Genomic DNA, 24,983 nt, shown 5'->3' with positions numbered 1-24,983 from the left:
CACGACCAGCTGGCCAAGCTGGCCAGATAATCACACAGGGGAAGCTCCAATGTTTACTTCTCCAAGGCTTAGACACTCGTAGGCCTGCAAAGGCCACCCCTCCAACCCAGCCCTTCAGGGGATGCCATAGCATTTGACAGTTGCCCTAAAAGGCCCAGGCAAGCAGGGCGCTACCTGAGTTGGCCCCCTCTGCCGCCACAGCAGCCACCATGGGATAAGGGATGGCTGGGCTGGGGAGGCGGTGGTGCCTGGGGAGGGGCGCTGGGTCTCCCCTCTAATGGGGGGAGGGGTGCTGGGTTAGCCGCCTAGGTGCTCCCCCACCCCAAGGTATGGTCGTGCCAGGAGCCTGCTGTATCAGGGGCCTGCAAGCTGCCCCCCCCCCCACTGTAGCTGGTGGTTGTGCCTGTGAGTAGGTGCCTGCGCCAGGGTCCTCCTCCACCGTGTTGGCCCCCTCCTCCTCATCGGATAATCCCCCTGTAAGAGAATGTCTCCTTGGTGGTTACATCGGAACGCCACTATGAAATGCCATGCATGTGACTCCCTGTCCCGAAGGGACCCCTGTCCACCCTGTTCGTGCTTGCGGGGTAGGGGGAAGCAGCACAAACAGGTGGATGGCAGGGTGTCCCCCTCGATCTGAGTGGCATCTGGATCTGTCTCCTGTGTTGCTGGTACATCTGCTGTGCAGAATGTGGCCGCTCTTTGGGTTGGGTGGCATGGGGCAGGGGTGGCAGCTGTCATTGCCCAGCCACTGGATCTGGATACCTGCATGACCCTTGACCATGGCCGGTCCCTTCCTGACCACCTCGCGGCTCACAGCCCTTATCTGCAGCTGCATTGCAGGGGAGCGGCTGGGACAGGGCATGTAAGCATCCTGGGCTCCCACTGTTTCAGGACTGGGGTGGGGGGCATGGGAATGGGCTCTATCCCAAGGTGGGGGGGAATGGTTGCTAAGGGGCATCTCCCCCCTTAATTTACTCCCGGGGGGCTGTAAGGGTCCCGTGGTGGCCTGGCAGACGGTGGTCCTGGTTGGGTGGGGGCTGCAGGATCAGGTTGGACCGAGGCTTGGTCAGCTGGGCCTGCCATGGACTCGTCCATGACTCTCATCCTCATCCGATAGGATCTTGAAGGGCACTGTGGCTGGACACTATGGTCTCCCCCCAGTATGCGTTCCAGCTCCTCGTAGTAGGGACAGGTTCTCCTCTCGTTGCCCGACCCTCTATTGTGCCGTTGTACATGCTTGAACTCATTCCTCATGGCCTTGGTTTTTGTGCGGCACTCGGTGGCCGTGCGCTGGTGGCCCCATTGCCTCATCTCTCGGGCTACCCTTTCAAAGACCTGTAGGTTACGGTGGCTGCTGCCCAATTCTGGCTAGATATCTGGCTACCCCCAGATTGCAAGGAGGGCATGGGTCTCTGGGTCCCTCCAGGCGACTCCATGCCCTGGTGTCCATTCCTCACTTGCTCTGGAGGATGCCATGGGTGGCACAGGGGTGCCCAGGTTCGTCTGTGCTCTGCAAAACTGACCTGGCACTGTCCTACCCGGGCAATCATTCCGCAGTTGCCAAGCACACTTCGTGGTCCTTCAGGCCCCTTTCCCCTCCCCTGGGACACTCCTCCCAGGGCCGGGGTCATCCCTGGTGGCTGCAGATGGGTTTGACTGGTGGGCACTGCCAGCACCAGCTGTGACCCTGTCTCCCAGGGCTGTGGTCCCTCTCCAGCCTGGGCATTTTGCCCAGCCGGGATTCTCTCCAGGTGCTCTGCCTCCATGCCACCTATGCCACACTCCTCCTTCTTTGCACAGGTATGCTACGGAGGACCATCAAAAAAAGGGAGCTGCAGCCTGCCGCCCACTGGAAAGGCTTGTTGGCAGCTGACCACCATGGGAACCAGCCGCGGGAGCCAGCCTGGCCTCACTGGCATGGCTGATGGGAGAGGTCTCCCTCCCCGGCATGGTCCCCACCGGTGGGGCCGGGAATTGCTGGGGGAGGGCTTCAGGGGAACGATTCCTCCCTGTCCCTTCGCACGGCACTGGCTCCAAACCGCTCTATTCGAAATGCCTCGCTTGTTCAGTGATTTTCAAATAGAGCGGTTTGGGCCGAAAACAGTGCTACAGCCCCGTTTTGGGGAACACAGCCACACGAAGCGCTCGCCCCAAACGGTGTTTATACCGTAGCCGCAGTGCTGTTTTTGGCCCATGCAGAATCTGCCTCAGTAGAAGCGGCAACAGCTTACATGACACAATTCTGCTAAGTTAGACTCTCTGAACTGGTTACAAAATGGTGAGAACATAAAATCCTAGAGGGAAGGATGGAGCACAGGGGCAGTTAGTGGGCAACGACAGGGAAGAGGGGATTGGGAAGTCATGGAAAAGGGCAGGGAGCTGAAATAGGGGGAAAGTGTTTCTGCCTATTTGGATTTGTGACTTTCCAAGGGTGAAAACTATCGTCACCTTTTAGAATTTAATCTTGCAGTCATGAGGGTTCACAACTGCTTTGTGTGGCAAAAGGCTCAGATTTTCAAGGATTTGTTGAATGACGTGAGTTTTGCACTGGAAGTGAAATTTCACAGTTTAGGGAATGCCTATATTTCATATACTAATTTAGTGCCCTTGGACTTGACCTTGCCAGGTGGGTCCGTGTAGCATTATTGCTGTGCGCAGTATTGTGTGGTAGAGGTGGAAAGAGTCCCTGTTGGGATGAGACTCGGTTTATGACACAGTTAATCTGGGTTGCAGGATTCAGCGGCACCTACTGTGAAATCAACATCAACGAGTGTGAGAGTAACCCCTGTGTCAATGGGGGGATCTGCAAGGATATTGTCAATGGATTCAGCTGCACCTGCCCCTCAGGTAAGCCTAGGCCTTTTGCCAACTGGTGATTCATCTTTTGGCCGTGGAAAGAATGAACCTGGACCCATAGCACCAGAAGTAACCTTCTTTCCTCTTGGGTAAGCTTGAATCCTACATGAATGGAAATGCTGTGTTATCGCTGTCTCTCTCTCTCTCTCTCTTTCTGAGTGTGTGTGTGTGTGTGTGAGAGAGAGAGAGAGAGAGAATGAGAATGAGAATATCTGTATGCACCTGAAGCCAGTCCAATCTTTACTTTGAGAAGGCCGGGAAAGGTCTTCCCTTTTGTAGGGAAGCTGGTTTCTGTTCCTTCTTTTCACCATTTTTTTTCCTCTGGAAATTCGGGTGTGTCTGCCTCTGGCATGAACTCAGCTGGGTGTGCTGGATCTGAGTGTCATAGCAGACTTATGATGTTTTCGTAGTCTCACACTGCCCCTTGTGCTTCCTCTCATCCCTTGCATTGTGGGGAAGTTTGCGGAGGAGTCCTTTTCTGAGTTAGGAACTTGCACTGAGTAATTTGTCGTTGGTGTTTGGGACACAGCCGCAGCCCTCTGGAAGTACAGTCAGCTCATTCCCTAGGCCCAGCCTAGCCTCTCTGTTACTGAGTGGGTGGGGGGCCCTGTCCTCCATTCAGTTGCTTCTAGGGTTGATTGACAGACAGGCCTATAGCTTGCTGTGTGGGAGCCAGGACAATGGTATCTTTGTTCCCCTAGGCTGTCACACAGGCCCCTGAACCCAATTTACATGTGGGGCAGACACCACGAAGCCCCCTGTGGAGAGTTGGGGGGGGCAGTGAGAGCCCTTGCTATGGGCCTCTGGTGGTAGGGCTGAGCTGTGCAAGCTGGCCGGAGAAGGAGAAAAATATCTGTCCCACATAAATTTTCCTTTCAGTGTGATCCTACTTTACCTCTCTGTATTTGTAAGTTCTAGTCCAAATGTCCATTTTGTACCAGCCTTATACCTAATTTGGAGTCTCCCCACCAACCCTCCTGGCAGTCTAGTTCGTTCTTTTTCTTTTTTTTCTCCCTAGACAGTACTTGTCTATCTTCAAACTGCTTTTCTCTTGCTGACAGCTGGAAGATTCTGAGTTCTTTGTTTTTTCTCACATAGCCCTATACAGAGCTCAGCTGAGGAAATAGGGAGGCAGTATTTCCAGAGCAGTACTGATCCACTCAGCATAGATAGTTCCTTTGCATAGCTGGTTCAGGATTTTGTGGATCAAAGTGGATCAAATAGTTGCAGTGGTTCCACACTCAGCAGGCTGTTTTTTTCCCTATTTTGGGTTATGACAGCGATAGAATTGGTTACATTTCCTGCTTCATTGGCTCTTCCAATGTGTCTAACCTCTTTTTCTCTGTGTGAATTCAGGCTTCTCTGGTTCCATGTGCCAGATTGACATTGATGAGTGTGCCAGTACACCCTGCCAGAATGGTGCCAAGTGCGTGGATCGGCCCAATGCCTATGAGTGCCGTTGTACAGAAGGTGACTTTTATTTGTTTGGACTTCAGTAATTTATTGCTTTTGATACCTTAAAGCAGGACCTTAGTTGAGGGGTGGGACTATAGCCCAGTGATAGAATACATGGTTTGCATGCAGAAGGTTCTGCGTTTAACCTCTGACATCTCTTGGTAAGGAACCTCTGGCTTAACCTCTGGCTTCTCTTGGTAAGGAATCTTGAGTAACAGGTGCTTGGAAGGACCTTTCTTTGCTGGAGGCCCTGGAGAATCTCTGACAGAGCAAACAAGAGTGAAATATATGGATCAGCGGTCTGCCTTTATGTAAGGCAGCTTTATAGGTTGAAATATGCGTCTGGCAATCTGCTCCTGTACTGATGGAGTGGAGCTGAGTCTAACCAGGAGAAAACGTTGTGGTGATATTTGTCCAAGAACTATTACACCATGACAGAGCAATGGGAGACCTCTCCTAAATCGCCCTTTACAGCTGCATTTCTTTAAAGACATGCGTATTCTAGCCATGAGAAGCTCTGGCTTTGGGGGCCTGATCCTGTCCCAGGCATCACTTAAGCACGCTTCAGGGAAGGCTGACCATAATCAAGACATTAAAACTTTTTTTAAAAGTAACACATTCACAGATGGTGACTAGTCAGAGGACTCTCCTATAGCCCGTAGTATATCAACCCTGTTCCATTATATGATCTTTACTGTCAGGGCAGGGGAAGGAGGGGGATGCAAGACTCGGGGCCAACTCCATGTACCAGTTCCACGGCAGCCTCAGACATAGGCCCGGCGGAACGTTTCAGTTTTACAGGCCCTTCAGAATTGGTTAAAATCCCACAGGGCCGTAATGTTTACTGGTAAATGAGTTCCACCAGGTGAGAGCCAGGCTAAAAAAACCTTGGCTCTAGTCAAGGCTAGCCGGATGTCCTTGGAGCTGAGGACTACCAGTTGGTTGCCACCGGAGGAATGGAGGGTCCTCCATGGGCCATATGCGGAGACGCAGTACTGAAGGCCCCAGACCTCTCAAGGCCTTGCAGGTTAACACCAAAACCTTGAAGACGAACTGGAATTCAACCAGTAGTCAGCTAGAGGAGTACAGATGAGTAAAACATTTCTCTCATCTGACTAACTGAAAAAGAGGAACATATTTTGTGAAGTCGCTCAGTATTTAATTTGCTTTCTGTCAGACAACGTCTATCAGTCTTTAGAAACTTCAGGACTGCTAAGGGATTGTAACTGATTCAGAACAAACAGTTATTATACTTGACCAACTGAATTCAGATGTTTGGATGCTACTTTTCAGAGAGGCGGCAGCTTCTAGATCTGAGAGATCAGACTTTGGCAAAATATTGTTAAGTGGATTCTTTTTGAAAAATGGAGGAATGGGCTTAACCTGATGTGCTGTGTGCACAACTAGCTCGCTTTGTACCACGCTTGTGCTGCTTTCCCTGTGCAGGTTTTGAGGGGACTTTGTGCGAGAGGAACATTGATGACTGCTCACCAGACCCCTGTCACCATGGCAAGTGCGTGGATGGCATTGCCAGCTTCACTTGTACATGCGCAGCTGGCTATACTGGTTACCGTTGTGAGAATCAGATCAATGAATGCCACAGCAATCCCTGTCAGCACGGTGGCAAGTGCATTGACTTAGTCAATAAATACTTGTGTCACTGCCAACCAGGTACCTCAGGTAGGACTTTGTTCTTTCCTTTACTGAGAATGTCCTTGTTTTTGCTTGTGTGTTGTCTGTTGTGGACCATTACATCATGTGCTGCATTGTCAGGCAGTAGATGATGAGGTGTCTCCTTCCTTCACCTGCATGCCGTACCTCACAGGAAGGGATTCCTTTGTTTGCTGTGAGTTCTGCTGGTGTGGCTGTAGTGTTGCCTAGGCCTCTGATGTGTCTTTTCTCCCTAAGGTGTGAACTGTGAGATGAACTTTGATGATTGTGCCAGCAACCCCTGTGATTATGGCATCTGTCGTGATGGCATCAACCGTTACGATTGCATCTGCAAACCAGGCTTCACAGGTGATGACTGGGTAGAGTTATTGCTAGGGGGTGGAGAGAGGAAATGGAGAGAAGACGCTTTTTCAACATTTGCAACACTAGATTCAGAAGCAGTGCCATATTTGGACTTGAATCTTCATAGGCAGATCTTAAGGTGGCGTTGCTCAAATATGAATGAACTCAGCTCATATTGGGCATAAAAAGCAAAGCTGTGCTGATCCAACGGGCCTCAAAGCTGAGGCCCCTTTCAGATTACCATTCTAAACTGGATGTCATCTGTCATTGGTCCTTTTCTAAGTAAAATAATGCAGTGGAGGGCATTCATACAGCTCATTTCAATCCGTCTGCGAGCCATCTCTAAAGTACTCTGGCCTGTTCAGATAGTGCTGCCCTTGTTTTCCTCCCTTTTTTGGTGACAAGTTCTTTTTTTGGGGGGGGGTACATTTGAGATTTGTGTAGTGCTAAAGCAACACAGTGCATCCAAATGCTGGTGATAAAGCACTGAATTGCTAATTGCTATGGTACTATAGTGCAAATTTCAGAATGTTAAAAAAAGCCAAAAAAATGCACTGCCAGAAAAGGTAAGAAAACAATAGTGGTCCTTTTAGAAGTGCTCCAGATAGTTCGTACAGCACACTGGAGGAATTCAGAAGCTCAGGGGGAAACTGAAAATGGGAGAAAGCAGTTTTCATTAAAAGCAGCAGAACCCCATGATGCCTACAGGATGTCAGTGGCTTTGTCTGAACAGGTAAAAAAATTGTTTAGCAGCTGGGAGCCAAACTGGTTTTGTCTGAGTTGACACAAAAAACCCATAAGCCACCTGCTGCTCAACTGAATTATAAGGGCTGCTTGAAAGGGTCTATTTCATGACTGAGCAGTCCCTTCTCTCCTTCAGGCCCTTTGTGCAATGTAGAGATCAATGAATGCGCATCCAATCCGTGCAAGAATGGTGGTACCTGTGTGGATGGTGAAGATGGGTTCTCTTGTGTCTGTCCTGAGGGCTTCCATGATCCACACTGCTATTCAGAAGTGGACGAGTGCAGCAGCAGCCCCTGTGTGCATGGCACGTGCCACGACGACATCAACGGGTGAGACTGATCCCTATAGTACATCTCACAGCAGGCTGACTTTCAGAGATGTTGCTGGACTGTTGTTGTCTTGGAGTAGCTGTGAAGACAGGAGATGGTTCCGCTGCTCCTCATAGGCCAGTCAAATGGCCTTGAGTTACCTGTAGGTAGAGTTTTTTGGAAGAGATACAAAATCTGAACCCTACGCTTTCTCCCTCCTTTCCTTTTAGGTACAGATGCGAGTGTGAGCCAGGCTGGGCAGGCACTAACTGTGACATGAACCGCAATGAGTGTGAATCAAATCCATGCCAGCATGGCGGCACTTGCACTGATCATGTCAATGGCTATCGCTGCAAGTGCAAGGAGGGTTTCCAGGGTATGCTTGCCTGTATCTTTTATGTATAGCCCTAAAATGCATAGCGCTTCAGATGTTCATGGACTACAATTCCCATCAGCCCCTGCTGGCATGGCCAATTGGCCATCTGAAGCGCCAGAGTTGGGCACCCCTACCCTAAGCCTTATGTTGTACCTGAGTTCCATCTATTGTTCCTCTACCCCAGGATACATAACCTACCTATGTGCTGATCTTCACCTTCTGGATCACACTTGGCTTGCTATTCATAGCCATGCCTTCCCTTTCACATTTATAACCATTAGTGTTTGGTAGTTGTTCAGTTCTTTGTTGAATGACAGGCAATTGCACCTCAAATTTTGTGTTCACATCACTTACATGGGATTGGGGAGGAACAAGTGGGGACCCACCTCCTCTGTCCTTCTCACTCAAGAGCCAGCCTTTTTTTAACCTATCCCCCATATCTTCAGCTTTATCATTTATTTATTTATTTCATTTATACTGCACCTTTGTCCACTGAAGGAACCTGAGCAACTGACATTATTCTGCTGCTCTGTACTTTATCCACAACAATCCTGTGATGTACGTTAGGCTGGGATTGTGTGATTGGGCCAAAGTCTCCAAGTGAGCTTCCTTGGCAGTGTCTTCTGGATCCTAATTTGAAACTAATCACTTCACCACACCCTTCCGGCTATCAACTATCCACAAATGTGGCCATGTTGAGAATTGGTTGTATTGATAACCTGTGTCTGGCAAAATGGCAGATCCTTTTTTCCTTTTCTACTTTGTTCTGCACAGTTAGTTTTGTGAGGCAGCATCAGAAGTGGGAGAAAGATCCATCACCTCTGTGCCTAAGATTTTCTTTCTTTCTTCTATAGGGACCTACTGTCAAACGAACATAAACGACTGTGCATCAAACCCCTGTCTCAACAAGGGCACCTGCATTGATAGTATTGCCAGCTATGACTGTCACTGTGAATTGCCTTATACTGGTGAGTGAAGATTTCCATTGGTGAACAGGTGGGATGTGCCTGAGGTATACAGAAAAAAACTCACAATTCCAGTATACTGGCATCAAAACTGCCTGAAAAATCGCTCCCTTTTTTTGCTAAAATGTGATTTAAAAACTGATGTAATCAAACGCAAATGCCACTTCAAAATAAAGCATGTAGCCCCATAGTTTTGTTCTTCTGCAGCTAAACTTCATTATGAACATTTGCGTCATAGCAATACTTAGTAGTTTCTGTTATTTGGCAACTACATTGTATTGCAAATTGTAGTGGCATCCACTGACTGTGGAAAGAGCTGCATTGTTCAAGCAGTGTTTGTGTATTGGGTAAATGTGGCACAAATGGAAGCACTTAGTTGAAGAAAGGCATTTGGATCTTGGACAACAGATGAGTAACAGCTGAATATTTACCGCTCTGTTTGGAAAGGCCCTGGAGTTGTGTCGAAGCAAAATACCCATTGATGCCCAACACATGACATTGCTTTGCTTTGTGCTGCTGCTCTTCATATGTGTTCAATTTTGAATCCAAGATCCATCTTTACAACAGAATAGTTGGACAGGCAGAAACAAATGTCCCATGTCTCTCTCCCTACAGGCCGGAACTGTGAGAACGTGCTGGCCCCCTGTTTCCCCAATCCATGTGAGAACTACGGCGTCTGTGACCACACGCCCGACTACGAGGGCTTTACCTGCGGTTGTGCACCCGGCTGGCAAGGTGGCTGTAAACCATGCATCCCTTTTCTCCTTCTCTCTTCCATATCATGGAGTTAAAACCTACATTCTTGTTTGATATTTTAGCATTGTTTTAGTGGTTTTTGGGCACTATTTGTAGCAATAAAATTTCAAATTGAATAGGCTGTCTGGACTGCCATTGGATGACATTGTGGTACAAACGTTACAGCAGTAAACTAGAAAAAAAACACTAATCTTTTCCCCCGCTTATCCTCATAGGGCAACGATGCCTCCAAGACATTAATGAGTGTGACCAGAATCCATGTCGAAACCGGGGCACTTGCACCAACACGCTTGGCAGTTACAGATGTGCATGCCGACCTGGCTACACTGGCACCAACTGCGAGATAGATATTGATGACTGCACACCTAGTGAGTTCACTGAGGAATCAGAGGGGAAATAAGAGCGAGAACTACTGGTAGAGCCATTGTTGGCTGCTTTACAGGGGCTATACTTCAAGGAAACCTAGGTGGAAGATCTGTAGGGGGTTCTGTGTCAAAACTAAAGGAATAAGAAATCCTGAAAAGTGCTGGGTAAGACGTTTAGAAAGGTTAGTGGTTGCCTGACTTTCCAAGCTAAGTTCTAGCAGCCCTATCCAGAGCCCCTGGCAACTGGGGATGGCTCAGCTATGGGACTGCCCCGCTGCCTCCAGAGGGCTTTCCAGCAGTGCGGGGAAAGAGAAAAAGGCAAAAAAGCCCCACTGCCTGAAAAACATCCATAGGGCTTAAAGGACTTCTGACACCCAATAGGTTGGCATAAGTTCAGGACCTGGGGTGCAGGTCAGCTTGCCACAAACCTTGGGAACACCCAGGCCTGCCCCCTTCCACAGCAGCATTCAATCAGGATTCCAGCACAACTGCACAAGCTTGGACATCTGGCTTTTGCCGCCATTGAGCTGAGGTGCGGCTGGCAGCCAGTGCCTTTGCCCCCTCTGCCAGTGCGGCTGCCCCTTCTGCTGGCGGAGAGGGCAAATGTGTTGGCGCAGCCCCACTTTGCCGCCTCCAGAAGACCCCCCCCCCCCAATTTGGCCATTAGTATATTAATCATGCAAAAGATTATATTTTCTTTGAGCCTGGCTGGTTATACTTCATTGATCTACAGTTCAAATTATAACAAAATGTAAATGTCTGCACACTGCCAACATGGAAAGCCCCAGGCTAGCCAGATTTCATCAGGTCTCAGAACCCAAACAGGGTCAGCCCTTGTTAGTATTTGGATGAACAGCCTCCAAGGGACCCCAGAGGTGTGACATGGAGGCAGGCAATGGCAAACCATCTCTGAAGTATTCTTGCCTTGAAAACCGTACGGGATTGCCATAAATCAGCTGTGACTTGGCAACAAAAGAACCAAAAACCAATAAGAATTTGTGTAAACTTGCTCATTTTATATAAGCTTGAACCATGTTTGGATTTTCCTGTTGGCTAGCACTGATAATGCTTTTGAGATTTGTTGAGAAAGCCTGCAGTCAAGAATAAGTTAGGCAGGCGTAAGTGTCCTATTGGGAGTAAATGTTTGAATGCTGCATCCTGTTAATTCCAAAGAAATTTAGAAATGTCCTACTTTTCCTGTTCTGTGCCCATTACTTATGTCATTTTGATAGTTTGTCCCCATTCTTGACCGTCAGACACTCTTTGATTTATTTATGCAATTTTGCACTCGTGGAAAACATGTCTTGTTCATATTAGGAGTTGCTGGTAGACAGCCTAACCAGACCTTTTTGAATGTGCCCTTCTCTGCCAACAGATCCTTGCTTGAATGGTGGCTTCTCTGCCAGTGAGGCATCAGTTTCCTTTGGCGGTGTCACCTGTCTGCCAGGGCTTTTATGCGGCCGCCCACATTGTGCCACTGAGGTCAACGAGTGCCTGAGCAACCCCTGTCGCAATGAGGGCACCTGCACAGATTATGTCAACAGCTACATTTGTACTTGTGCGCCAGGCTGGGCTGGTTTACACTGTGAGCACAACGTCCAGGACTGCACTGACAGGTAAGCCGAACTGTGCCAATATTATTCATTTACTGACTTAAAACATCTCCATTCTGCCTCCTCTCTCAAATCTGGGCCCTCAGGGTGGCCAACTTGGAAACATTTTATACATTAAAAATGTTAAAAATCAAATATTTACAACAAATAAAGCATAATATAAACACATTAAAAACACCAAATTGGAGGAGAGCTGATAAGAGAACTCCAAAAAAAAAAAAAATCACCTGCTGGCAGAAGAAGTAGTTCTGGATTTATGCCCCCCCCCACCCGCTTTCTCCTATAAGGCATTTCAAAGGGGCTTACAAACTCCTTTCTCTTTCTCTCCCCACAGTAGCCACTGTGTGAGGCAGGTGGGTCTGGGAGAGTTCTGAACAAACTGTGACTAGCCCCCAAAGTTGGATGAATGCAGGAATGTAGGAGTGGGGAAACAAATTGGTTCATCAGATAAGAGACCACTGCTTATGGGGGGGGAGTGGGGAATCAAACCCAGTTCTCTGGATTAGAGTCTAACTTCTCTTAACCACGACACAACAGTAGAGGGAGTTCCAAAGTTTTGGCACTACGATTGAGAAGCCCCTTTCTCAGAATGCCACTTGCCCACCCTCAGGCAGTAGGGGCAGCTGAAACGCGGCCTCTGAAGATGACTAGGATGTAGGTTCATGTGGGAGGAGGTTGCATTGCAAGCACATTAAAAGGCCAGTGACAGGGCCCTTGGGTGTCTGCCAGGGTCTAGTCGCAGACCCCACTCTTGCAGAACTGATGATTAGGGGGGCCAGTCAGATGGGAGAGCAGAAAGTGCTATGTAGGGGGTTATGTTGCAGTGTTCTCATACTTTGAATATTGGTGTGGACTCCCCACTCTCTCTTTAAGAAGCATAGGATTTTAATTAGGTCAGATGAAGACAGAGGAGAGAGCTCTAAAAAGAAATGGAACCAGGGGACACAGACACTGTGGCAAGATGTGCAGTTGGCCCCATTCTGGTAATATATATGTAAAGAAATGGTTCTGAGAATGTTCTGTCGTTTCCTGTTTTTTAATGCCTCTCTGAGAGAAAACAGCACGAGATAGCTACAGTGACTTAAGCATTCATGTTGTCATGGCCTGATCAAAAGTTCCGCAGGCCGTCAGTTTCAGCCAAACAATCCAATAGGAAACCATGCCCCAGTGCTGCGCAAGGAGGAAATTGTTGAAGGCTTTCATGACTGGAGTCAACTTCCTCTTGTGGGTTTTCTGGGCTGTGTGGCCCTGGTCTGGTAGATTTTGCTCCTAATTTTTCACCTGCATCTGTTGCTGGCATCTTGACTCAGACACTTGCACTGGGGTGAGAGATCACTGAGTCGATTTGTAGAGTTTTAGGAGGGATCTGTGTGTGTGTGTGTGTGATTGTTAAAGGGTTCTTCCAACAGTAGCCTCTGTTTGATTAAGACTTCCCTAAAGTAGTTTTTAGTGAAACCTGCAGCATGGCATATTTAACCAAATACAGGCTAGAGGGGATGTCTAGGCTGTGCTAGATGAAGGCTTAACTTGTTAGTTTAACTCCTGACGCTCTTACGTCATGTCCTGGCAGCTCCTGCTTCAATGGTGGCACATGCAAGGATGGAGTGAATTCATACACATGCTACTGCCGTGCTGGCTTCATGGGCTCCCATTGCCAGCATGAGATCAATGAATGCCAGTCTCAGCCTTGCCTCAATGGTGGTGTGTGCCAGGATGGTGTGCAGTCTTATCGCTGTGTCTGCCCTCAGGGCTACACAGGTCCTCAGTGCCAGGTAACTGTACCAAGCTTTGCTGGGAGGGGATGTAGATGGTATTTCAAGGTATTTTGGGCTTATGTCAAAACATCTGCAAATGGTCGTGATCTATTTGGGTTTGATGGACTATGGTCGCAATCTTGGGGGGAGCATGGGAGACATAGCACAGAAACCTGCCGTAGGGAAGGGGTGGGGAGGGGGTCTGAATTTTCTCAGTGGCAGCAGCAGGGTGACTTTTTAAAATCATGGGTTCTGCCCCTAACTCTCTTGGCTACTCCTGACCTCCCCAGACTCTGCTGGATTTGTGCAGTCACTCCCCCTGTCAGAATGGAGGCCGCTGTTTACAGAGAGGCACCATGTTGTCTTGCGACTGCCCGGGAGGCTGGACTGGTCGTTACTGTGACATCCCCAATGTTTCTTGTGAAGCGGTGGCCAGAAACAGAGGTAAGGATTTCTTCTTCTCTTTGGCCAGTAGATTCAAAGTCTTTCTTCCTGTGAAAAGAGATACAAAAGGTCTCTTGTACATTAATCTGCGAAACCTGTGGGATTGCCTCTTCCAGTAGGTCCCCCAGAGAGCGTTATGCTGGTGGTCCCTGGCCCAAGTGTGTCTGGCTGTCCTCAGCTAGAGCCAAAAATTAGGTTTCCATTTTAGCTGGCCCTTTCTCCCCCTTCCCTTGTTCGGTTTTTTTCTGAGTTCTTGTTTTTAAGTTGTAGGGTTGGGGACTTCTGAATTGTTGCATCCTAGTTAGATCAAGTGCTATCAGATGTTTTCAGAACATTATTCTTTGTTGTGTTATAAATGTTATTGTTTTATATTATTGGGAGCTTTTCTGAGCTTGCTGTGGCAGGTGAGAGTGGGGTAAAAAAATCAAATCAATAAATAAATCTTGCCACCTTTCCTGGTCTTGGCTGCGTGCAGCAAGCTTGAGCATGTGGATCTGCCCAGAGTATTCTCTTCCCCTCTCTGACATCATCAGTTTGCCTTCTCCCACAGAGCTGAGCGAGAGAAGAAGCAACACTGATGGTGCTTTTAGTGATGCTGGGACAATGTTCTTGGGTCGTTGGTGCTCTAATCATAAAGCAGTTTCCAGGAAGTCAAAAACTAAAAAAACATGCTACATGTAGTGTTGCATGGGTTTCCTTGCTGAGGGCAGAATAAAAGATGCCAAGGTTTGTCGAAGGCTTTCATGGCCGGAATCACTGGGGTGTTGTGGGGTTTCCAGGCTTTAGGGTCATGTTCAGTAGCATTTTCTCCTGACGTTTTTCCTGCATCTGTGGCTGGCATCTTCAGAAGATTCCAGCCACAAATGCAGGCGAAACGTCAGGAGAAAATACTAAAACACGGCCATAAAGCCTGGAAACCCCACAACACCCCAATATCCAAGAGTATTTGTTTCTCTGTGACATTCATTATTAACACCAGCTAATTATTAGCATCAGCATATTGTTGAAGGCTTTTACGGCCAGAATCAACTGCCTGTTGTGGGTTTTCTGGGCTGTGTGGCCGTGGTCTGGTAGAGTTTGCTCCTAAATTTTCGCCAGCATCTATGGCTCGCATCTTGATTCTGACACTTGCAAATGTGCCTCGCCCACCAGGACGCATGCAGTGTGCAATTGCAAATGAATTCTACTTGGACACTTGCAAATGCCCCTTACCCTGTCTCATCTGAGAAGAGGACAAAACAGATACCCAGGTCACCCTGTGCCGTGGAGAGAAACCATGACATGCCTCTGAAGACGCCAGCCACCACAGCCAATATTAGCACCAGTGTTTCTCATGATGTCGTTGGTAGTCTGTCCTGTATTCAAAGTGGTGTGATCACAGAGGAAGATGAAGAAAGAATAGGAGCTTAGTAGGCAAGAGAAATGTTCTGGTTTTTCTAGTCCAACTGTTGCGTTAGAGAATTTTAGTGCATTTTTTTCACTTTTTAAACTTCCTGTACAATGACGATGAGGAATATGCTTTGTTAGCCAAAATGAGATGTTCTGCTCTGCCTTGGCTCCCTTTCTACCATGCTCGTTTTGAAAGTATCCATGCGATGTTGTCCTCCCGTGCCACCCCCACCCCACCCCCATTTTGCTGCAGTCTTTCCCAAACCTAGTTTGGTATCATCTTTTTTGGAAAGGTCATGGTCAACGCACCCTTGGAACCAGTGTAGATCGTAGAGACTGTGTATTTTTGCATGTCCAGCCCACACCAACATCATTTTCCTTCTCTTAGTACTTCCTTCTCTTAGTACTTAGTACATTTTCCTTCTCTTAGCTGCCACGCCCACCACTTTGCACACAACCAAGGACTTCTTTTGAGCTTTAAAAATTATTAACTGACATTTTAGTTCTGTGAATAACATTATAATGATCTATGTTCTAGTTCCTAGATTTCATTTAAAAATACCAATTAGCCCTTTTCCTTGAGGAGTTATAAAGGAATTGGTGCATGCTGAATATTTCCCCTTTGCACCAAAAAGTCTTAAAATGAACAGTGGGATGTCATTGTTTCTATAGATCATAATGTCATTGTGCTACAGCTATCTGCCAAATTCCTTTTTTAAAAAGGCCCAAAGCTCCTTCTGCTGGTAGGGGTGGAAAGTAGAATAGCAGTTGCAAGAGGACACGGCAAGGAAAACTTGGAAAAAAAACTACTATGTGGATGTTCCATTGCCATTAGGAATGGTTCTGAGTTCACAGCAGCAATAAGAGGTGCAGAAAGAATCATCTCTGGGTGGGAGCCTTAGGAACATTTATTGGAGAAAATGTTACTTTTTGTTTGAAGTTGGGTAGGGAATTGTATGTAGTAGTGAGGACAAAGCAAGAGACTGGGTATATTTTCCTGCAGCTTACAATACACCCTCAATTGTCTCCTCCCATCCTGTTCAGCAACATATTCCATTCCTTTTATGGAGGAAAATGTGGTTGGACTGTCAGTGTGTTATTCTCTCTTTTTTTTGTGGGATAGGTGTGACTAAGGAGCAGGTGTGTCATTATGGTGGCCGTTGTGTGGATGCTGGTAATGCTCACTACTGCATCTGTAAGAAGAGCTACACAGGAAGCTACTGTGAAAGTGAAGTTAACCACTGCCAGCATAGTTTGTGTCGGAATGGGGGCACCTGTCGCAGTTTTGTTGGAGGCTATGTTTGTGAGGTAAGGAAGGGCTTGTGGGATTGTGTCAGGCTAGTATTCCCAGCCTCTTGTTAAAATACTGGGAACGATGAGTGATGTGCAGTGGTTGTGCTCCAACTTACTGACTGGCTGTTGAAAAATGGTACAATGTGGAGGGAGGGGAGTTTAAAATGGGCAGAATTTTATTTTCCCATTTTTTCAATAATGTAATTATTGGTTTCACTTCTCCCATTGAGTCTCTTAGTTCTCACTATGATGCTTCTTTTGTGCTTTGGATACTTTCTACAATAGATATTTTTGACAGTTTTGATTTGTTTATAGCATTCTATAATTCTTCAGTTTTATTGAAACTATTTGTCAAATCAGTCAATTTTTACATAAGTTCTTGCAGCACATCTTGACTCCATTCAGACATCATGACAAATGGGGTGGGGTTGGAGGATGATGACAAACTGTTTTGTGCCAATCATGAACAGAAGTTTGTTGTGATGTCTGCATACAGCTCTAGTGTATTCATATGAATTCTTAATTATTCTAAGTTACCTTATTTTTACCATATATCATTAAAACTGCAATCATGTGAATTAATCTTCCTGTGATAGGCTTATGGCAAAAGCCATAATGTCATCGACACAATGGATTCTTCTGATAACTCTTAAGTCTTTTCCAAAATGAAACAAATCAGTATCCCATTCAAAATATTGTATGGCATCTGATATTTTCTGTATGGCAGAAATATTTCTGTATGGCATCTGATATTTTCCTTGCCTTTATAAAGCTGTACAGACTTATATGTACATGATTTTAACATGAAAAAGTATTCTTGACTGGTAAAAGAACAGGATGATGACTTGAAAGGTCTTTCCTTACCTTATGAATTAGTGTTATTTTTACCAGTTTTAAGTTACATGTCCTGTAATTTCAATGGATTCCTTTCAGACTTCAGAGTCCTGCTTGTCCTTTCTACCTAATTTCAGGCTCTGTTTTTCTCTTTTACTGTAGTGCCCTTTGGGCTTTGAAGGCAAAAACTGTGAATATGATGTTGATGAGTGTCAGTCACACCCCTGCCAAAATGGAGGGACTTGCATTGACCTCACTGGCCGCTACATTTGTTCTTGCCCTCCAGGGACTCTGGGTAAGTGCTCACTGGCACCTAAGCAAGGGGATCTCTGCTATGAAAGTGTGTGCTTTATATTCCCTGTTTCAGAACAGCGCCAGAATAAGGGAAGTAGCTATGGATTCGAGTGATGCAGTTTTGAAAATCATAGGGTTGTAGTTGTGTGGATAAAAAGGAAGGAAAGAGGAGCAATATTTAAAGCTCCTTTGAGTCCCTGTTAAAAAGAAAGTGTATAAATGTCTAAATAAACAGTAATACCTGCAAGGACATCTTATTTGGATTGGAGGTGTGACTTGGGCTGAGAAGGGGGTTGACGGTAGCGTTAATCAAAACAAATCCTTCCTTTTACTGTTGTTTGCATTGGAAGGTGAAAGAACTCCCATCATCCTCTCTCTGCTTGCCTTTTGTCCCTTTCAGGGCTAATAGAGTGTGTGGGAGTGGGCATGGATGGTTGTTGATTCTGATCTGCAAAACTGTGCAGAGATGATAGCCGCCGCCACTATTCCAAGTCTGAATTAGGGAACTACACTGTTGCTCTCTGACTTAAGAAAAGACACTTTGGGAAGGTCTGGTGGCATATTTCCATGTGTCCCTTTTTGCTAGGTTCTGAGTTGGCTTTCTCATTTAGTTAGCATGGAGAGGAACTCTGGGTTTTCTCCTGAAGCGCAGGTTAGAGAAAATGAACTTTCCCAGGGCAGCTTTTGAAGAAAGATACTCTCAGAATAAGTTCCTCTAAGGTAGAAGGGCGATCTGTTATCCTTTCATAAAGAGTGGGGTTTGTTTGTTTGGGTTTTTCTGTCTCTCCAGAGAAGCATTTCTGTGGGGGTGGGGGCACATGGCTTTCGCTTCCTAGATTTTGGTGTGAAGACTTTGTTGTCTTTGTAGGTGTCCTGTGTGAAATAAATGAGGATGATTGTGCTATGACTCCTGGCAACTGGGCCCCGAAGTGCCTCAACAACGGCACATGTGTGGACAGAGTGGGTGGCTATGGATGCAGCTGCCCACCAGGCTTCCTTTGTTATGGCAGGCGAAGCGTTGCCAGAGGGGACATGGGCAAACGAATGCTACCGGGCAAAACCACATCGCTGCCACCCACGCTAAATAATAATAAATTGATCGTGTGTACAGGAAGCCAGTGATTACCAGTGCATTTGCAAACCGGGTTACACGGGTGAGTGAGGGTATAAAGAAGACTGTGATGTGATATGTGTATAGGGTGCAGGAAGAAAGTGTGATGTGGACCACAGTGGCGAGTGTGATAGGAGGAAGTAAACATTCAAGCGTAGAGCTGGAAGGGACCTTCCAGGTCATCTAGTCTAGCTGAATTCTTTAGAGCTGAATTGTTGCAGCAGCAGACTGTGAATCATACCAACATGCCAGCTATGACTTGGTTGCCTATACAACAAAACCCCAAAACAACAGCTTTGAGTGTAGTCAGTTTTTCGCAGTATAATGGAAGGAGATGAATATACTTACCTTACTGCTTGCTAGATGCTGTGTGAATTGTCCTGTATTTTTCTAATCCTTTCTAGTTGATTTGCTTTTCTGTTAAGTCCATCTCTAATAATAATACTAGTCAGTAGTGCCAAAATGATATTTTCATCTCCTTGCAATGTATGTGCATTTTTTTTTTGGCCCTGGGTGGGAATTCCAACTTTCTTGACTATTTTTTACATATTTTGAAAAGAACGTAATTATTACAGCATTCAAAATTATCCACAGCTTCAAATCCTATCTGTTTTTATCTAGAATCTTGTTTAGTATGTTCTATAGTCATCCATTACCATATTCTTAAGGTCTCACATGTACATTACAACTGCACGTTAGGGGAAGTCATGCTGCATATAACAAGAGGTCAGGAGTGTGCAAGCCAGACGAAGAGTTTGTGCCCTTGTCCATGAGTGTATAAGCTAAGTTGGGCTTCTTGTAAGAAGAATGTGCAAGAGAGTAATGGCTGTAGGAGAGGCCTGACCATTAGCTGAAGGGAGAGAGAGCCAACTGCTGGAGTTGGTACTGAGATGCCAATACAATATGTGTGTGGAGAGAAGGGGATAGAGTGCTTTGCCATGCCCTTCCTCTAGTGTGTGTAACGGGTCTCCACTACTGATGCACTACATTTCTTTTCCTCAGGCCGCCACTGCAAGAACATTGTGAATGTGTGTGAGTCTCAGCCCTGCCAGAATGGTGGGCAATGTAAACTGGCAGTTAATCTGCGTCTAGGATATACCTGCCACTGCCCCCCGGTAAGTGTTATGGAGGTGTGCAAAAGGAGAGATTCATCACAAAATTCACATGAGGCTATATTAAAGTGATGATGACAGTGGGTTGGCTGGTTGGTGGGGACCCACATAGCAGATTTGTTGCAGTGTTTCAGTGCCTGTTAGGAAGGCATTCTGATAATCAGGTTTTGGGGTGGAGCATCTATAACAGTGGTCTTCAGTCTTTCAGGATCTGTGATCCTCTGAACCTTGGAACCATTGAGCAGCAAGCATATAACAGGAAGTCATGAGATAAGGAAGTCATGTGATAAGGAAGAATTATTACCTTTCTAGTTTCAGTGCTAGGATCATGGGCAGTGAGTGGATCAGGAATGCTGATGACAAGATACAGAAGCAAAGTACTAGGAGGTTTCATATATGTGGACCAAGCCAAGGGACATAGTCATGAACAAATTCTCTCTCTAATGTGACATCATCTTGCTATCATGCCGTTCTGTGAGCATGCAGAGAGGAGCAAGAAGGCTGGCTTCTTTGCTCTCTGCATAATAGCTCCTTACAAAGGGCAGCAAAAAAGGGTAGCTCTCTTAAGAATACTGGTGAGCCCAGAAGAAAAATTCCATTTATCAGCGCTGGGAATGAAAGTTGTCCTTTCTGAGGACAAGACGGGGAAACTCAGACTTGTTGAAGAGAGAAGGGTTTTCTGTTGCTAGATCAGTGGTGGAAGAGGTTTTTTGAACGTGGCTGTCTTCCTGTGCTAACCTTCTGTGTTGTCCTTCCCCAGGGCTACTCAGGTATCAACTGTGAGCGCAGTGTGCTCTCCTGCCGTGAACTTTTCTGCTTCAATGGTGGCACCTGCCGGACTACACAGCTGGGTGCTCGCTGCTTCTGCCTGCCTGGGTGGGCTGGCCCCGATTGCCGCCTCCGTGCCAACAGTAGCTGTTCTAGCTTTCCCTGCCACAATGGAGCTGCCTGCCATGAGATTTCTAGGCCACCTTACTTCCAGTGCATTTGTATCAATGACTTCACTGGCTCCCACTGCCAGACCCCACGTGTACCCCCAGAACCTCACTGCCCCCTGGAGGACTGTGCTGCAAAGGCTGGAGATTCCGTCTGTGACAAAATGTGCAACACCCGCGCTTGTCACTGGGATGGGGGTGACTGTTCTTTGCTGGTTGACGATCCCTGGAAGCAGTGCCAGTTCCGCCAGTGTTGGCAGTTCTTCAACAACAGCCAGTGTGATGAGCTCTGCAACAGTGTTGAATGCCTCTATGACAACTTTGACTGCAAGCCCAATTACGGCAACTGCAAGTGAGTCCTTAACCTATATCTTGGCATGGGGAGGGCCTAGCTGTGCATCTCTTAAGTACAACATTACCATACATGTTGGGCTTGATCTTTGATTAACAAAATGAGTACCATACATCCTACATGGATGCCAGGCGCAGGCCTGTAGTTCTTTATTTCCTACTAGGAAGAAATGGGCTGATGTGGTTTCTTCAGTCTAGCACCCAGCCAGAAAATGGTTGAGTCTCTGATGTTTAGCTGTGTGGAATTTTTGTAGAAGACACTGTGTGTCCAGACCCACAGTGTCTCTTGGTGGCACCTTACAGACACTGCACAGGTAAACTGAATTAAATAGATTTATTAATTTATTAATTGCGGTCATTGACCCAAACAAATACAATAAATAAATAGGCTATATCATAATACATTAAAACACCTCTACAAAATATTAAAATGCTACTACAGATTGTTACATTTAAATACGATAAGCAGTGCCTCAACAGTGTGGAGAGATCTAACTTTACTCAATGATTATTATATCAGGGTATCCTCTTCCAATTATTTCTAATCCTCATTGCAAGCCAAGCATAGTTGGCAACATTATAAGTTAACTCCTGGTTCATATCTGATAGTAATGTTTTCAGTCTGTTTCCTCTGATTGACAGAGCAATCAATGAGAATTGGTGACAGTGGGCCTTTCTGTACATGATCCTAAATCATGCACACAAATAGAGCATGTTCTGTTGTTTCTATGCTTCCATTGCACAAATGGACTGTATTATGGTATAGCATACAATAAGCAAGAATGATACATTTCCATTCTCTTCCTCCACAGCCCGTTTTATGAGAAATATTGCTCTGACCACTTTGCTGATGGGCGCTGTGATGAGGGCTGTAACAAGGAAGAATGCGGCTGGGATGGGTTGGACTGTGCCAAGGAAGTACCTGCGAACTTGGCTAACGGTGTCTTGGTCATCACTGTTCTGCTACACCCTGACCAGCTGCTGCGCACGAGTACCCTCTTCCTGCAGAAGCTTAGTGCGATCTTGAGAACCTCCTTGCGCTTCCGCCTTGATGAGAATGGCAACTACATGATCAAGCCATATTATGGGTCAGGGGTCCGACATCGCCGGGAACTGGAGCAAGAGATTATTGGGTGAGTAGACAGATGAGCCAAAGGTTGACATAGTTTGAGAGGGGATCAAACAAGCTCCTGTGATGTCTTCTTCTCTAGGCTGAAAGAACACTGAGGAGGGTTTGTGTAGGGTTCTCAGTGGCAAGGGAGGCAGATTAGAGGTCTGGCTACATTATTGTCAGTTGACTTTACAAAAGAAGATAACTGTGAAAGTATATAACTGAACTGTTTGTCTGACGTTCCTGAGGAAATTCTACAGATCAAAAGAGATAACAGATGAGGTTTTAGAATTGAGTAGAGGGGTTGCAATAGTAGGACGAATTCTCAGAGAACTCTGATATGACATTGCCCAGATACTGATCCTAGTGCAGGGGTGGCCAACTGTGGCACTCCAGATGTTCATGGACAGCAATTCCTTTCAACCCCTGCCAGCATGGCCAATTGGGGCTGGGGCTGATGGGAATTGTAGTCCATGAACATCTGGAGAGCCGCAGGTTGCAGACCCCTGCTGTAGAGCTTTCCCGGCCTGGGATTGGCATTTCAGTTTTCCTGGCCCTCTCCCTTCATTGCATCCTGGTCAGAGCTGTGCTGGCTCTGTTCTTCTCCATGGAACTGCTGAGGCCTGATCCTGCTGCTCAGGCCCTCCTGCCAGTTCTCTGCAGTTTCTCCTGGTTTCTGGCCTCCTGGAGGTCATTGCTCTTGCTAGTAAATCTGAGGATGGGGCTGCCAGTTGTGGAGCGTCCTGCAATCCTTGAATGGGCCTCTGTGACAGGGAGGAGGGTGGAGTGGGCTGTCGGGTGCTGGGAGGCAGCCCCATCCCTGGACAGATGAGATACCTGTAATAAGTTAAGGAAGCCTCAGCATCACTTTGTGAAAGGAATCATGCCTCATGAATACATCAGAACACTTAAAGCTATAGATGAATCTGGGATAAGTAATCTTCTCTATAATGTGCTTTTAAAAAGATGTCCTTGACAAATGTTCAGAATGTCTAACAACAACCAATGTAAAAAACCATGCTCTGTGAAAGAGGGGCTAAATAGGAAATGCTGATTTTGTATAGGGAGCTAACCAGCCCTACTTTGCCCTAAAGATATATGTGAAGTTCAGGGAGGAAGTTTTAGCACTGTATAACATTTTCCTTTCCACCCAGGTCTGTGGTTACTTTGGAGATTGATAACCGCCTCTGCTACCAGGCATCAGACAAGTGCTTCCCTGATGCCGACACTGCTGCCGACTACCTTGCTGCCCTGTCAGCCGTCGAGCGCCTGGAGTTCCCATACCCCCTCAAGGCTGTGAAAGGTGAAAATACTTCCTTGTGGGTTGGGCCACTGGAGAAAACAATATCTTTATAAGTGGATTGCTGGGTTAGGCCTCCTACTCTTTCCACAGATGGCATATTGCAAATTTAATTGCAGAGTTTTCCACATCCTGTGAGCTCGGTGGAGTCCATGCCCTGCTTGCTCTATGGCTTGGACTTTCTTCTAGAACTTGCTGTTCATTAGGCCTGTTGGCTCTTTCTCTCCTCCAGTCTTTTCTGCCTCTAAGATGCTGAAACACCTCAAGTGCTGTTCTCAAGATGGTCTCGAGGGCTCTTGTGCAGGCCACAACCAGAGGCAATGTGATCCCACCAGTACAAGCCTTTCACTTTCCCATGCCCCAGGCTGGAGATAGCAAGGATTTTCAATAGACAATGGAGTAGGACTAGGATTTCAGGCTTGGAAAACAATGCAAACAACAACAACAACAACACAAACAAAACTGTCTCAGTCAACTTGGAAAGTTTTGCAATTTAGATTTCTCCAGAAAGCCCATATGGCTGACCAGAGCCACTGTATGCATCAGGGGCTCCAAAAGACACTCTGGTCATCCTGGTTGAGTTCTGCCAGCACTTCACCCCTATGAAGGGTCCAAGTATCTACATATTGCTTTGACCTTGTTCGTATAGTGTTCTATCCTGCCCCTAGTGGACAGCAGAGGGATTTAGTCTCTTCATCTTGCTCAGAGATCCTAGGCGCAGATAGGGAGGAATGGAAATTAAACACTAAACCTTAGTTTAAGAAAAGAATTCAAGATAGCTTTCTTAGTGGATCAGAAGTGTGGATCCAACTGTCCCCCATGTACTCTTCTTCCACCTAAGGGTCTTTCTTGAACTTAATTTGGAGGAAGGCGTAAATTTTGGCCAAAAGGAAAGGGGAAATATAAATATTTTAATAAACTTTGATCAGGGGAGTGGTAGGATAGGCATAACATCTATTCCATGTGTCAGAGTTTGGTGACCAGTCAGCAAGGAAAAAGCTCTTTATTTTCTAAAGGGACTCAGTGTACGAAGTGATCCAGTTTTCATCCCAAAAAGTAAATTGTTGGTTCCACAGAAACCAGAAAGTCATATTGCCATATCTCAAAAGCTGGAGTAGCACAAATGTCAGTCAACAGGTTCCTTCAAAATCTGCCTCAGGTATACAGCTCCTTTCAGAAGCTCAAACACTCTCTTAGTCTCCCACAATCCTACTGCTAATGGGGGAAGAAAAAGATTTCAAAACTAACTATTGCCAGTCAGAGGTGTATGGGGGAGGGGGAATGGCGCCTGGAAACAAGCCTCTTCTGCCCCCCCTCTGGGCCCCCCGCAGCCTGACCTCTCCCCTCCCCAGAGCCTGGGGAGGGTAGAGGTCGGGCTGCAGGGGGCCTGGAGGGGGCTCGGGGATGGTGCCCCCCTGCAGGTCCCTGGAGGGGGCTGGGGGCGGTGCACCCCGTCGGCTCCTGCTCTCTCCATGGCCTAGGAAGGGCAGAAGCGAGCCGGGAGGGGGGCAGGGTGCCACCACCTCGTCATCTTTGGGCTGCCTTGACCCTGCCCACATTGTTGCTCCCATGACGTTGGCAGGCCTGAGGGGCTCTGAAGACGA

The 24,983-nt window shown here is 46.8% G+C and overlaps 1 protein-coding gene across 1 annotated transcript in view; it reads left to right on the top strand.

Annotated features, from left to right (window-relative positions):
* Positions 1 to 24,983, top strand: part of NOTCH3 (notch receptor 3) — an 81,713-nt gene that overhangs the window by 48,660 nt on the left and 8,070 nt on the right. The window contains 20 exon segments of the mRNA XM_048490062.1: positions 2,734 to 2,847; positions 4,213 to 4,326; positions 5,758 to 5,991; positions 6,220 to 6,330; positions 7,205 to 7,397; positions 7,607 to 7,752; positions 8,607 to 8,720; positions 9,333 to 9,452; positions 9,689 to 9,841; positions 11,214 to 11,454; positions 13,022 to 13,223; positions 13,496 to 13,649; positions 16,162 to 16,346; positions 17,328 to 17,460; positions 18,328 to 18,497; positions 18,499 to 18,613; positions 19,573 to 19,685; positions 20,443 to 20,969; positions 21,781 to 22,101; positions 23,234 to 23,382. Of these exon segments, the coding sequence (XP_048346019.1) occupies positions 2,734 to 2,847; positions 4,213 to 4,326; positions 5,758 to 5,991; positions 6,220 to 6,330; positions 7,205 to 7,397; positions 7,607 to 7,752; positions 8,607 to 8,720; positions 9,333 to 9,452; positions 9,689 to 9,841; positions 11,214 to 11,454; positions 13,022 to 13,223; positions 13,496 to 13,649; positions 16,162 to 16,346; positions 17,328 to 17,460; positions 18,328 to 18,497; positions 18,499 to 18,613; positions 19,573 to 19,685; positions 20,443 to 20,969; positions 21,781 to 22,101; positions 23,234 to 23,382 (3,609 nt within the window).

The sequence above is a fragment of the Sphaerodactylus townsendi genome, linkage group LG03, assembly GCF_021028975.2.
Source record: "Sphaerodactylus townsendi isolate TG3544 linkage group LG03, MPM_Stown_v2.3, whole genome shotgun sequence".
Classification (NCBI taxonomy): domain Eukaryota; kingdom Metazoa; phylum Chordata; class Lepidosauria; order Squamata; family Sphaerodactylidae; genus Sphaerodactylus; species Sphaerodactylus townsendi.
This window is presented reverse-complemented; position numbering and strand designations above follow the sequence as displayed.